Here is a 15261-nt window from a genome sequence, read left to right as displayed (position 1 = left end):
CGAGTTTAACGGCCATTGATAAAATGTTACAAAAACAATAGGAGTGGTTGCATCGGCTATAGAGAATACTGAAAGACGTCTCTCACTTACACCTGGTTTGCTTCCCTCCTTGCCAACCGGGAACACATCTACACTCATTGACAATTCTCCGGACTTGATGCTAGTGTCCTCTTATGTTGAGCTTCCATGTGCGCAGACTGTTTTAGATGCTAGCTCTCCTATTAATCCTGCATCGCCTTTAGTTCCTCAGATAGCGACAAAGGCATCAAAACCTCGCTCTAGAACTAAGAGGCCGAAATTACCCAAAAAGCCTTCTGAGAGCACAATAATTACCTCAGATGCTCTGGAGGCAGAGTCAGGCCCCCCCCTTCTCCATTTTAGCACCTCCAGTATGGGCTACTCATTTACTAATTGATTTCCAAGCCCAATTGGAACAACTTATCAATTCTCACTTTAAAATTTTTATGAGTAGAATTGATAAAGTAGTTTCACTGATAAACAATAACAAAAGTGGAGGAGGAGAACAGCTACCTATTCCAACTGGGAATGCTACTGCGAAAGTGGTCCCAGGTAATATCAAGCAGGCCACACAAGGCCATAGCCTAAATGTTGGTTCTCGACTAGACAACCCGGCCCAGGGATTGGTTCCAATAAATATGTGCAAACGAACCGCTGACACTACCGTGCCTGGTCCTGTTCTCACACCCAGGGTGCACCCAGCTACAGCTAGCTCAACCCCCGGAACCCACCTCCTGCTCTTAAAGTCATTAGTAAGCAGCGGGCGGACCGGGGCCTGGTTCCTCAAAACCCTGCACTGAAGGAATCCGGTAATGGATTGCTACAACTTCCACCCTGCCCCCAGTTACCACCTGAGGCCTCTCCGTATGTGGTGGTTTTAACGGTAAACACCCAAAATATCGATTCCAAAATATCGACTGCCCAGAATATCGAAGTTAAAATATAGAGTGGACAGAATATCGACTCTACAAAATATAGAGAGGTCAGAATATCGAAATTGGGGTACAAAATATCGATTACCAAAATATAGACCTTAAAAATATAGATTACCAAAATATAGACCTTAAAAATATCGAATACCATAATATCGAATTTTAAAATATAGATTACCATAATATCGAATTTTTTTTTGTGTTATGTATGGTAGTATATGTGTTAAAATGATGTATTATTGTTGTAATGTATGTTTAATTTATTTAAACAAATGAATGTTATGTAATTTAATTATTGCGTAATTTAATTCCGTAGCGGGTTGTGGGTTTATAGGGGAATAGGGTGGGAAGTAATTTAATTATGGTTAATTAAATGTTAATTATATTTATATGTTTTGATAATTAATTAATTGATAATTAATTATTAATTGGTAATTTATTTTTATTAATTGGTAAATAATTTATATTAATTGATTAATTGATAATTATGTTAATTGTATTTGTTATTAATAGGAGTGGGTTGTGGGTTTGTAGGGGAATTGGGTGGGAAGTAAATTAATTGTAATAAAGTAAATAATTAATTTTTTATTTATGTGTATTGATAATTGATAATTAATTTGTAATTGGTAATTAATTTTTATTAATTGGTATTACATTTTTATCAATTGATAATTAATATTTTTAAATGGTAATTAATTGTTATTAATTGGTAATTATTTTTAATTAACTTTTTATCAGTATTGATAATTAATGTCATCTTATATTTAATTTAAATCATTACTTTCCCTACTTTTGCACTCTCAGGAGTGGGAATAGTAATTTTTACCTCTACGCTATCCAACGCTTTCCCTACTGTTGCACTCTCTGGAGTGGGAATAGTAATTTTTACCTCTACGCTATCCAACGCTTTCCCTACTGTTGCACTCTCTGGAGTGGGAATAGTAATTTTTACCCCTACGCTATCCAACGTTTTCCCTACTGTTGCACTCACTGGAGTGGGAATAGTAATTTTTACCTCTACGCTATCCAACATTTTCCCTACTGTTGCACTCTCTGGAGTGGGAATAGTAATTTTTACCCCTACGCTATCCAACGTTTTCCCTACTGTTGCACTCACTGGAGTGGGAATAGTAATTTTTTCCACCTACGCTATCCAACGCTTTTCCTACTGTTGCACTCTCTGGAGTGGGAACAGTAATTTTTACCCCTACGCTATCCAACGTTTTCCCTACTGTTGCACTCACTGGAGTGGGAATACTAATTTTTACCCCTACGCTATCCAACGCTTTCCCTACTGTTGCACTCTCTGGAGTGGGAATAGTAATTTTTACCCCTACGCTATCCAACGTTTTCCCTACTGTTGCACTCACTGGAGTGGGAATAGTAATTTTTACCTCTACGCTATCCAACGCTTTCCCTACTGTTGCACTATCTGGAGTGGGAATAGTAATTTTTACCCCTACGCTATCCAACGTTTTCCCTACTGTTGCACTCACTGGAGTGGGAATAGTAATTTTTACCCCTACGCTATCCAACGCTTTCCCTACTGTTGCACTCACTGGAGTGGGAATAGTAATTTTTACTCTCTCAGTATCCAACAAAATCTCGACTTTTTTAAATTACTTACATTATGTTTACATTTTAAGCTATTTTATATTATATTATGTATGTTTTATTTAATTGTTTTTAATATTTAATTAATTTTATATTATTTTTAATACATTTAAAAAATTCGATATTTTGGCTAACTATATTTTGACAGTCTATATTTTGGAATCGATATTTTAGTACTTACCTGTTTGTAGATAGGGAGTCGATATTCTGTCCCTCGATATTTTAGTGTCGATTTTTTGTATAGTCGATATTTTGTCCCTCGATATTTAGTCACTGAACCGGTTTTAACAGGAGTTCCTTTGTTGTCAGGTGAGCGAGGTGAATCATTCCCTGAGTTGAAGAACAAAATTATTTTTTGGCTGAACAGACACAGACCATTAATGAGATCGGGCCAGGGGGAAATTCTATTTGCTAGAAGAGTTAGCTGGCTGGGGACCAAACCCAAGGATATTGGAGGGGATTGTGTGATTGTTAATTTCAGGGATCCTGGAGTGGTCAATCACATTCTTGAGTGGGGAGGCCCGTGTAATCCGGGACCAATCAATCCTCTCCACTTGGGGTATTTTTACTCACAGGATTTAGTACTGGGTGGGCTTGTACCAACTTATCTCCATCATGGCCCACAGGAATTAGAATACAACATATCTGTAGCTAACACCTTTAGTGTTTTGAATAACGTGGCTTGACTATCTTATCGACGGGGGGCGTTTTTCCTGTGGTGGAGGGTGGAAGAGCTGAAGAGTGCCAACCCCAGCGGGCTTTTGGGGCTAAGCAAGTTGGAATGACAACAAACTCATCATCCTCAAGCTCAAACATCAGCCTTTTAGGAGACGGATCGGAGCAGGAGACCCATATAGGATCTCCCTCTTTTAATGTGCTCGAATCCACTATACCTAGGCCCGCAAGAGCTGAATTTCAGAGATCTTTAATTGGGTCCTGGAACGTAGCAGGGCTAGGTTCTAAGTTATCTAATCCAGACTGGGGTGAGTTGGTGAACAAATATGATTTGTGTTTGTTCCAAGAAATTTGGCTGTTGACTGCCCCCTTAAGAGTAGGCTATGCAACATTTCACATCCCGGCTGTGCAGGGACCCAGGGGACGACCTTCGGGGGGATTGTGTATTTGGGTAGCCACACATTTGGGGTGTTCAGTCAAAGTAATAGATTCTAACTCTCCGGACATTCTCTGCATTGTACTTAAATACTTGGATGGTTTGTCGGTGGTGGTTATTAATATTTATTTGCGCCCTATTCCCCAACGGTTGGGGTTATCTATGCTAGAGGCTCTTGCCGAACTTCTTTTTATGTTCCCATCACCGTCACACAGAATTATCGGGGGTGACTTTAATTGCCAATTTGAGCCCTTGGTCGGGATCCCCTCTGTAACTTTAGATGAGGACGCCATTTGGCACATTCAGGAGTGTTCTATGCATTCGGCAAAGCGCCTAACGCCTCTGGCTCTCCAGATCAATAAGCTTTTAGTAACTCACTTCCTCAGAGCCTGTAATGGTAGACTCCCTCCTGATGCCCCTGGGAAGAGCACCTATAATAGAGTGGGGAAAAGCACAACCATCGACTATATTATGGTCAATGTGGAATTTTGGTCCCAAATGAGGGCCTTCACTGTAATTAATAGGGTAGATAGTGACCATAATCTTTTTTCACTAGAATTAAAACATACATTGGGACGCCAACATGAACTGGGGGTGTTGGAGACTTTCGCCGACTCGAATCTAATCAAAGTGGCGGGGGGCAGACGCATTAGGTGGGTTAAGTTTGTGCTATCTCCTGATAAAATAACTGAGTTATATCAACATGTTGCTAGCTCTCTAGCAGAGGCCTTCGAACTCCCGGTTGATAATTATGATCTTTCCTATTTCCAGGAGCTTGAGTATATCCATTCCAACCTTTCCTCTACCCTGGCTGATTATTTTTATACTACAACGAACAAGAAGCCACGGGCAAACATCCAGACCCAATGGTTTAACAGTAACTGTAGGGCGGCTAAACGTGCTCTTGTAAGGGAGGTTAAAACAGGTTCTCTGTCGAGTATTAGAGGGGCTAGACACACCTATAAATGTATAATCTTGGAGTCCAAGTCAGAATGGGAGGCCTTGAGATGGGATAGCATAAAAGAAGCCCTGTAAGGACGCAATTATAGGGCCTTCTGGAACCTAGTTAGATCAGGCTCGGTAGAGGGGTCGTCCGCTATAATACCTAACCTGAGTGAGGAGGTTTGGATTGCCCACTTTAAGCCTCTCTTCACCCACATGGACACCGCATCTCTTGTAGACGAAGCTTCACCAATGAAGGATACATCTGCTTTAGTGCTATCGGATGTAAAGGATTCTGATTATCAACCTTGCACTATCCTCGAAATCCAGGCGGCCCTTAGAAGTCTCTCTTCCGGGAAGGCTCCCGGTTTGGATAGGATACCTGGAGATCTATTTTTGAGTGAACAGGAGGTTTGGGTTCCCTATATTCTGCTTTACTTTAATGCCATTTTACATGGCATGGAGATCCCCCCAACCTGGCGGGGTGCAGAAATCATTCCTATCCATAAGAAGGCTTCCCCACTCGACCCGGCTAATTACCGCCCTATTAGCCTCATCAACACTTTGCAGAAACTGTTTGCCCGCCTTTTATTATCAAGGTTGCAGTGCTGGATGGACGAACATCACATCCTAACCTCCCTTCAAGCGGGCTTTCGTGCCAAGGTTTCCACAATCGATCAATTGTTCAGACTCCAGCTGGTCTACTGGAAGACGGTGACCATGGGGGCTGGTAGTCTTTACTTGATCTTTGTGGATCTTCGATCTGCATTTGACTTGGTACAGAGGGATAAGCTCTGGGCGTTACTGTTAGAGATGGGCGCTCCGGTATATCTGTGCCATTTGTTCAAACGTCTGCACCAAGGCACTTTTGCAAGGGTGAGGTATGGGAGGAACGGGGGAGCTTTCGGCTCCCTTTGCGGTGGAAAGGGGTGTGAGGCAGGGGTGCGTGCTGGCCCCTACGCTCTTTTCCTTGTTCCTTAACGGTTTGATCGAACATCTAATGGGAGCAAGGGATCTGGATTCTCCTAGTTAAGCAGCCCGCAAGATACCAGCCCTGATGTACGCTGATGATACCCTTTTGTTATCAAAATCCCTTATGGGTATTCAGCGAACACTGGAGGCATTTTGCTCCTTTATAATGGTTTATAATGAGTGTTCATTTAAATCCTTGGGTCCGCCAGTGGAAATTTATAAAGCACAGGCGAGAGGTGGAGCGTTCTATGGAGTAGAGCTATGGGGCCATGTCAGCGCCACCTCCCTTTCTTCTACTGAGAATTGTTTCATCAGGCGCCTATTGAGACTTCCCCAGAGCACACCCCTGATCCCTTTACGGTTAGATCTAGGTTTGGCCCCCATACAGGAGATCACCTCAAATCGCCCTTTGCTGTACTGGAGGCGAATCTGGTCTACCCCAGAGCTTCTGAGTTTTAGGGAGGACCTAAGGGATTTTTTAACCATAAGGGGTCTGGGAAAAATCCCCTGGCTAAAACGCGTTAAGCAGCTCTGTTATGCATTGGGTAGGGAAGACATGTGGCTTTTCCCCGAGGAAACTTGCGCCCTGACCACCAAGAGGTCGTTGGTCGCCGCACTCAAGCAATATCGAATGGTTCTTATAACATCAAATCCTTTTTTGGGTAGGCTGACCAATAGATTTCTGGAGGTCAAGGAAAACTATTTATTTGAGAAACTACTGGACGATATCCAGCCCTTACTGGCAAAGAAGTTATATGTTCAATTTAGACATGGAATACTTCCAGTGCGGGCTGTGACAATCAAGTGGTCTAATGCTCCCCATGTACCGAGCTCTTGTCCTGGGTGTGAAAGTGGAGAGGAGACGGATCAGCATGTTCTGCTCTTCTGCCCTTTCTACTCTATGGCCAGAGCTAAATGGATCGTCCCACTATGTAAGACTAGGGGTCTCAGAGATTATAGGGAGGTATTTCAAATTTTAAAATATGAGACTACCCCCTTGATTGTGTTTTCTACCTCCAGATACCTCTTCTCTATGTGGTGCGCAAAAGGCGGGAAAATTAAAAAAAGTTAAATTGTCCGAATTGAGCCACTGTAATTGTTGTAATTAAGAAGGTACCCTTAACATTATCCAGCGCTGGGATTGACCTATTTTTCTATTTTAATAGTTATAGGATTTTATTACGTTTTTAATATTCTATTTTAAGCCATTCTAGGAGTAATGTCTGTATTTTGAGCGTCCAGCATTGTTGTATATTGTTATGTTTGTATTTCAATTATTGTATATATGTGCTTTTATGGTTTTCAGCTGATATTAAAGCTTTTGACTGACTGACTGTATTTGTCTGTATGTTTAAATTTGAATGAATGAATGAAGAGAAACTACTAATAAAAAAGCACCCTGTGACCATAACAGGGCATCCAGGCATAAACGTTAGGGCTATCGCACAATCATAGCACATGGGTTATGGAAAAATAAGCACAGTTTAAAATGTTTTTAGAAGCTGAGATTGATAGACTTGAAGCAAAGGTGGGGAAGTAAAGAGTTCCACTGTATTGCAACCAGGAAATAATAAATAGTAGCTTTACCTAAGTGAAAAGCTTTAGAAGGTATTTATGGCATAATGTGCTGCTGCTGAATGAATAGAGATTCCTTTCCTTGTGGTATAATGGCATATTCATTATGTCTTAAAGATTGAGTGCTAAGCAACAGCAAGCAATTGGAATCCCAACAAAAGAGCTGATACTTAGGAGTGGGCAGAAGGCTAATCTTACAGTCTATATCTTAACATTGTAAAAGCAAGAACATGATACAGGATTGACTTGCTCTGAACATTATAGCGACTGGTCAAAAATAGAGCACAGATAGTTGGTTCACTTGAGAAGAACCCTCCTATGATTACGCAAGTGATTTTGTCATTTGTAAGTTCTAAGTGATTGGTTTCCATCCAGGTGGTAGCTGCCGATGACCAGAATTGAAATATTCTTTGAGGTTTTCCTAGATCATCATTGAACTAAATTATGATTTCGGTGTCATTGGCATATGAGTGGGAGAAGCCAACTGAGTGCATGAACGAGGCCAGAGAGGCTAAATGCAGATAAAAAAAGAGTGAAACTAAGGGGGTCATTATGATGGCGATCCGCCCACCATCACAACATGATTTACCCCCACCACATTAGCATGGCAGGGGGTACTGAGGCAGACGGAAAGTCCATCTGCCACTTTTCCGCTGGTTGGCAATCGTTACAATTGCCGGGCGGGCGGACCTGGGGCATAACATGGTGGCGGTGACTTCCAGGCACTGCCAACCATATTATGTTGATGGGCAGACAAGGCCTTTCCATGGCAGCGATGGCTGGCCGGAATTGCTTTGGGAGCCCGTTGCAGCCCCCGGGGGGGGTGGGGTTTGCACTTGGGGGGTACCTATGGTACCCCCTTCATTGCCATGCACAAGGTGGCAGGCACCGCATGGTGCCTGTCACGTTGTGCATGGCGATGCACAGCATGCGTTATTGGCATTGGGCTGCAGCAGCACCTGCCGCAATGTTAATGATGCGGAATGCGACTGCCAGGGTGGCGGTCGCATCCTAATTGGCGGTGCGGCACCGCTGCACTGCTGGTGGCTGATCCAAGCACCGCATCCTAATAAGGCCCTTAGAGAGGTGCCTTCCGGAATAGCAAAGGTATGCCATCAAAAATCTTTGTCTTGGAGACCAGACCTGTGCAAAAATGACAAACAATGGGAGTACTTAAATTAAGTAAAATCAGTGCTGCTTTCCCAAACTGATCTAAGTACTTTCCAATTACCATATGGAAAACAGAGGTTCCCCTGTCCCAATGCAGGGGTTGGAAGCTCACGGACATGGCATGGGGAAGATCATCAGTCTCAACAAAAGTAGAGATTTACTGGGTTATTTCCATTTAGAAATGTTTGGAGAGAAATGCTAAGAGGGAGATCCGTCTGAAGTTACTTTAGGGCCTGGTTTAGATCTGGGTAGATGGGATACTCCGTCACAAATGTGATGAATATCCCATTCACTATGTTACAAGTGCCATAGGATATAATGCATTTGTATTAAGGAGGATGGGATAATCAGGATATTTGTGACAGAGTATCCCATCCACCAAGGTCTAAATCAGTCCCTTAGTAATTTTGTAACAGGTGAAGGTTTTTTTTAATATGTATTGCCACAGCTAATGCCGCTATACAGGCAAGATCATTGAATCCGTTTTGGTAATGGTTATGTGGACTTAAGGGACTCCAGGAATGGCAGTCGCTATAGAGAACAGAAATTTGAGGTGATCCATGTAGGAATGCATGAACAACAGAGCTGTCAGTGTTACTCTGGTTGACAAACCAAGTCACAGATCCGTATGCCAATAGACGAGAAAACCAGTGTCACTAGTAGCTCTTAGTAGCTCATAAAGGATGTCAATCATGTAAAGCTAATACATCAAATCAGCACCATTGCAGGTGTTTAGATTGCAAAATATTACAAAATCAATTAGATTAAATTTGTGCACTGTAAATTTCATAAAGTATATAAAGATCGTCTATATGTCCATAATCCTTTCACGGTGAGACTTATGGTTTTAACCAAAAAGAAAAACGTTAGTATTTCAATCAAACAGCACTACAATGAAAGGAGTCAACAGACTTATTTCGTTTTTCCAATATAATTGCTTATTTTATTCAATTAAAATATTAATCTAAGGTAACAATATCTTTATTGTTTATGGTTGTTTCCACAAACCTTTTCAAGATTTTTAACCGGATAATCAGACATAGCACATACAGTTTAATAAAAAGAAATTCATTCATCTTCAATAAATAGTAATAATTCGAGAAGGTTAACATAAGTTTCATTGTATAGGCTAAATGTTTAAAAACATTCAGATGCTCTTCATTGATACGGTTGATATGGTTTCGGTAAAGTGCTAGTGCAAGCCTTTTAACAACAAATATACTTCTTGTACTTTACAGTAAGGTGCAACTGATTTTTGTGAATAACTTTCTCTTAAAAATTCTCTTAAAAAATTGAATTACCCAAAAATAGTCTTCAGATGCTCTTCATTAATACAGTTGGGACCTTTTGGGTAAAGTGATGGTGCAAGTCTTTTAACAACAAATGTACTTCTTGTACTTTGCAGTAAAGTGCAAATGATTATTTATCAGTAATTTTCTCTCTAAAAGTAGAACTACTCAAAAATAGCATACAATATAGATTAACCGCAGACTACTTTTTTATACCCCCTGCTGGCTGAACAGGCTAGCTGCCGAGATGACAAACTTTGTAAACAAAACATTCAGGACCATGTTGTCAGGGTTTAGAAAGGCTATTACTACCTGCCGGCACAAATAAACACCCAGTTTGTTTCATTCTCCTCTAATTACAATTCCAAATTGTATGTTTTTCAGTAATTGAATGTCGTTTTAATTTTCAATTGCTCAGTGTTCCTCTTGATAAAGATGGAAGAAGATAATGTTTGTTTGGCTGCTTTTGGGTAAGGAATTACATGGATTGAAAATAGGGATATCATCCTGATGAAGGAAATTACATTTCTAAAACTCATTAATGATAATCTATCAACCAAATATGTTGAAAAAGGAGATGGTATTGTGAACAGAAAATGAACTACTCAATTGAAAATTGAATTGAGTAAAATGTTTGATTATTTTAGATACCTTTATTAAGGAACCTGTGACTCATGAAAATTGCAGCCAACTTGAGCTGTAAAATGCACGGTTCCTCATGACTGATATAATAGGGATTTTATCATCTCCAAGGTCAATGTCATAATTTGCAAGTCTAACATATTTTACTCATCTGGGGTCAGATGTACGAACATTTCATTTAGAGAGTTCATAATTGTAATTTTTTGCAATTAGAGACTCGGAAAATGAAATGTACTAATGTGTCCAAAACACATTAGTAATTCCCAAATGGGTCGCAATTTGTGACACACTGGCAATGGGCAATAGCACAGGGATGGTGTCCTACTGGGGATAATATACTAACATGTACGTGTTTGCTGTTTAATAAGGCAACTTTCATTTTGTTGAAATGCAGCCCATTTCCTTATATGAAAATGGGAATGCATTTTTAAAAAAAAAATGAATCATTTCTGTTTCATTTTTAAAGGGTAGGGAGTGGTCCGTAGGACCACTGCCTACTGTTAAAAATGTTGTTTTGCTACCATTTACAAATGGGAAGGGGTCCCCTGTGGATCCCTTCCCGTTTGTAACTGGCCTACCACCAACTTGAAGTAGGTGGTAAACTGTGATTGTTTTGCAACCACATTCCGGTCACAAATCAATTGTACATTCCTCTGTGACTCACTATTAGGAGGATGCCCTTGCCACGCACCTTCCTAATAGCGGCTCGCAAACCCTATTTTGCGAGTCGGTAATAGGTTACGGACACGCAAAATAGGGTTTGTACATAGAAAATGCATTTTATGGGTCAAAAACACACAATGTGCTGTTTGCAACTGTTAAAATGTGTTGTACATCTGGCCCTTAATCTTTTCCTCAGCAGCAATCAGAGCAATTATGTGTATGTACGTGTGAAATCTCATATTTTTGGGCTGAAATTTAATGACATTCCCAAACAGTGTTGTGAAATTACACATTTATTGTGAAATGTTGTTTGCCAGTATGTCACATGAGTAAGCACTTCACATAAAAAAGTCTCACAAGATACCAAAAGGCAACTGATTCTAGCAAAAAAGGTAATACGAAATTTATGGTACAGTTCACATATATTGCATAATGCGAAATTCGATAATGACATACATTTCGGCGGAGTAAATAAACTTTTATCCCGGGGTAGTTATCTGTAGATTAAATAAATGTGTCTAATGCGGGTGACAGCCATCACTGGTAGTATAGTTATAAATTATTTTGCCTGTACTTGCAACATGCATCGGCAATGAAGTACTAACATTCAACTTTCTTTCAAACAGTTGACTATCCAGATTTTATTGTGCAGCTTCCAACCCAAAGTGATTTAATTTGTCTGAATGTTATTGGGGAACTTGACGACCCAGTGATCTTAGTTGCTGACCCAAACACAGGTAAGAAGACTTCTTTTATAGTGTGCCTAAAAGCATGTAGAAGTACCGTTACTTTCTGTCTATTGTAGAATAGATGCTTTTGATATTTCAAGGTTTATTTTGACAAAAATTGAAATGTAGGGACTACACTCAGGTAAATAAAGTCTACACAGACATTTGCATTCGGCTTTTATTCACTGTAAGTGCAAGTTCATCAGCGGAATCATTGTCTGTACATATCGGAACTCATGTGATAAACTGATCAATTTTTTCATCTCTTTACTCATTAAATCAATTTTCAATAGAGAGTGTGCATTTCCAAGTCACTTTCATGATCCCTGATTCTAATCATGTTTATGTACTAGAAGTATGTGTCAAATTTCCTAGTTAGTAGTGCCCAGTTTACAATGATTATACTTTGGTGTTGCATCAGTTTTGTGGTGCAGCCCTGATGCAAACTACATTTGAGCAATTACCAAGCTGTGCAATGTCACCGTTCATGGCTTTGCGAGTTGTTGTAAATACAACACAACACAAGGCTGCACATAGCATTACATTGCATTGGTAGGCACTACATGGTGGGAGCAAAGATTTGTAAACCTGGGTTTGCTACAAAATGGTGTGCCTTTACAACAGCTGTCTGGCAAAGAGAAATTTCTTTATTTTTCCTCATTACTTCCTCTTTCATCATGTACTGCACTCTTCAGTACACATAGAAAGAGGAATATGACTCTTTGAATTGTTTTTACACAATGCATTAACGATCTACAATGGATTGCAGATGGTTAATGCATTGTGATGTAAAGTTCTTTTAAAGAGGTGAATCTTCAACTCTTTCCTAAATTGGAGCAGTGTTGGTGTGGTCCTGATAGATACTGAGATGATGTTCCTGTTCCTGGAAACATACAAGGAAAGGTCTTCTGTCTTGCTTTTTGCTTTTTTATGCTTCTTATTCTGCACTCTGATAGTGTCCTGTGGACGGGCTGAGAACCACTAGAGATGGCAAACTTGTCTTCAGGATAAGTGAGGTGCTGGTCACAATGACCTTTAAAATGGTGCAGCTGGTTTTGAAGATGGTGTGGGTTGCCAAGGGTAGCCAGTGGAGTTCCACCAGGGTGGTGGTGACCTTATCATATTTCTTCCGGTCCTGGATGAGAAAAGCTGCTCCTAATGTGTGCTCATGTAGAGTCTGCGAGGCCAAGGAGTATGGAACTCTCACTTTCCAGATTCACGATTATGAGGGCTTGAACATCAGTTATTAAGTTGCTTTCTGGAAGAAACTGTTTGACTTTCTTTAGAAGAGAGGGCTGGTATGAGGCCATCTTAGGGTTTTGGCAATGTGTTTCTTGAGGGTGAAGTTGATTTTCAGGGTAACTCCAAGTTAAATGCATTCAATGAAAGTTTATATTTGAAGCCCTCAAGGTTCATGTCATTGAGTCAGGTATGTAATTTACCTTAATTGTTGTTCTTGGCAAATAAAAGGAAATCTCTCATGGTTGGGTTGAGCTTCAGGTAGGTGCTGGACATCCATGTCTGGATGATGTGCAAGCAGTGTTTGAGGTCTTGGATATCTAAAGTTGATGAGCTTTCCATGCAGAGTTGAGTATTATTATCAGATTGGTGAATTGTGATAGTGTTATCTGCTAATAGAGTATGAAACAGATCCATGTAAAGCTAGAAGATGACAGGAGTCAGTATGGAACCTGCAGTTTCTGAAAGTGATATGCCCTGGCATACATATTACAAATACTTATTGTCAACAGATCCAGTGAGAGGGCTTCTTCATCATTTGTAGAGGACTTATGTTGACATTGGCAGCACCTATATGGTTCTAGGAATTAACTGCATAAACTCTGGTTTGTGGGGGCACGGGAAGAGGTTTTAATATTGTTTTGTTCACTCTAATGCAATGGACTGATACTCATCAGCCAGTGGGATAAAGCTGACAATGTTAGTTATAAAAAACTATCAGAATAAAAACACTTAATCATTAAATTGCTTGCTGATATGTTCCCAGTGGCTTGAACTTGGTGCAGGCAAAAATTGAATAATACTACTAGGAACAAAGTGTTAAGACTCTTTGATTTATTGGGATGCTGACATGAGTCTCAAACCACTAATTAATGGTGTTATAAAGAATTGGTGGGAACTTACCAAAGGTTTCTCACAAAGTCCCTTTTAGAGGTAATCTGGTGCATCGTTCTATACCTGGAAGCTCTGGTGTGGTCATCAAAGAAGTTGTGCCACTTATTCAATATACCTTTAGTTGTGCCACTGATCATATGAACCTTTAGATATCGACTGAATTGTATGGTGGGAGTGTTAGACGGACCGGGAGGGTCGGACGAGGATAAGGGGAGAGGTCTCCGGGGAGAGCCGTCTCCAGCGATCATACAGACAAATAACTTCCCCCCCACAGACAGATACCACACAAGGAGATGAGTTAGCGTTCTTTATAAGCACTTCTTAAGGTACGATGAAAAGGTACAAGGAGGTCTGGACTCAGGGGTCCCCTCGATTCAAGTCTCTCAAGATGGGAAAGGGGGTAGCGGGACAGTCTGGTTACCAGTCTGGTAGTTGAGGTGGTATGGTGGGTAGCTCACAATCCTCGAGCTTAGGTGGTCTAGCTGGTACGGGCCGCGGCAGCGCCAGCAGGTCCCGGTGAAGATGGCCGATACACGGGCCGCGGCAGCGCCAGCAGGTCCCAGAGAAGATGGTCGATGTACGGTCCGCGGCAGCGCCAGCAGGTCCCGGTGAAGATGGTCCTTACAACGGGCCGCGGCAGCGCCAGCAGGTCCCGACGAGGATGGATGTTGCAGAAGGCCGCGGCAGCGCCAGCAGGCAGGACGATAGATCACAAGATAGGGCTACGGCAGCGCCAGTAGTCCGTCAAGGCTGAGTTCTCTCGGTGTCTCTCGACTCCAGGATACAACTGCCTTCCTGCTCCGCAGCTGCTCCAGTTATAGGGCAGGTGCCCTTTGATGTCCGGACCCTCGCACTTGGGGGTCGGAGGGTCCGGGATGAAGGTGTCCAGACACCCAGCGGGGGGGTGGAGCCGGTGCCTGGGGGAGCTGGAGGCGATCGTCACCTGGCGGGGGAGAGTCCTTGGCACTTCATCCTCCCATTGACCTGCCAAGTGATCCGCTCACCTCCTGGGTGGATGGTGGTGCCGGGATGTCGGGGCCGGCCAGGCCCAGGGTTAGGGTCGGGGGGAGGCCACACGGCCTCGTGGCGCAGGGCCCAAGATGGCGGCTTGACCCGGCCGAGGGAGCCGGTGGTGGCTTGGGCCCGTGCTACAGGGAGGTCCGAGGGCAGGAGTTCCGTCGGGAGACGGGGCGCGGGTGATTCTCATGGGCCGCGCCTGGGGGGCTGGGGCCTGGGCCCTGTCATGCGGGGAGGGCGCAAGCCCTTCGTGTGGCCTGTCCAACATGCGTCCCCCCCAGCTGAAGGCGGGGAGAGTCACCCATCTCCTTGGGGACTCTCTTCGTCAAGGCGGAAGAAGCGGGACAGGCCATCTGCGTTGGCGTGGTCTTGGCCTGGTCGGTGCTCCACGGTGAAGTCCATTCCCTGCAGGGAGATGGACCAGCGCAATAGTTTTGGGTTTTCCCCCCGCATCT

At 42.2% G+C, this 15261-nt stretch overlaps 1 protein-coding gene across 1 annotated transcript in view; it reads left to right on the top strand.

The window, feature by feature from the left end:
* The window catches only part of LOC146797518 (inter-alpha-trypsin inhibitor heavy chain H4-like), a 548934-nt gene that overhangs the window by 428025 nt on the left and 105648 nt on the right, over positions 1 to 15261 (top strand). Inside the window, exon 22 of the mRNA XM_085627617.1 lies at positions 11555 to 11665. Within this exon, the coding sequence (XP_085483743.1) occupies positions 11555 to 11665 (111 nt within the window). The remainder of the gene's footprint in view (positions 1 to 11554; positions 11666 to 15261) is intronic.

This window comes from Triturus cristatus, chromosome 9 (assembly GCF_964204655.1).
Source record: "Triturus cristatus chromosome 9, aTriCri1.1, whole genome shotgun sequence".
Lineage (NCBI taxonomy): Eukaryota > Metazoa > Chordata > Amphibia > Caudata > Salamandridae > Triturus > Triturus cristatus.
The sequence above is the reverse complement of the archived record's forward strand: the minus strand, read 5'-3'. Positions and strand labels throughout refer to the sequence as shown.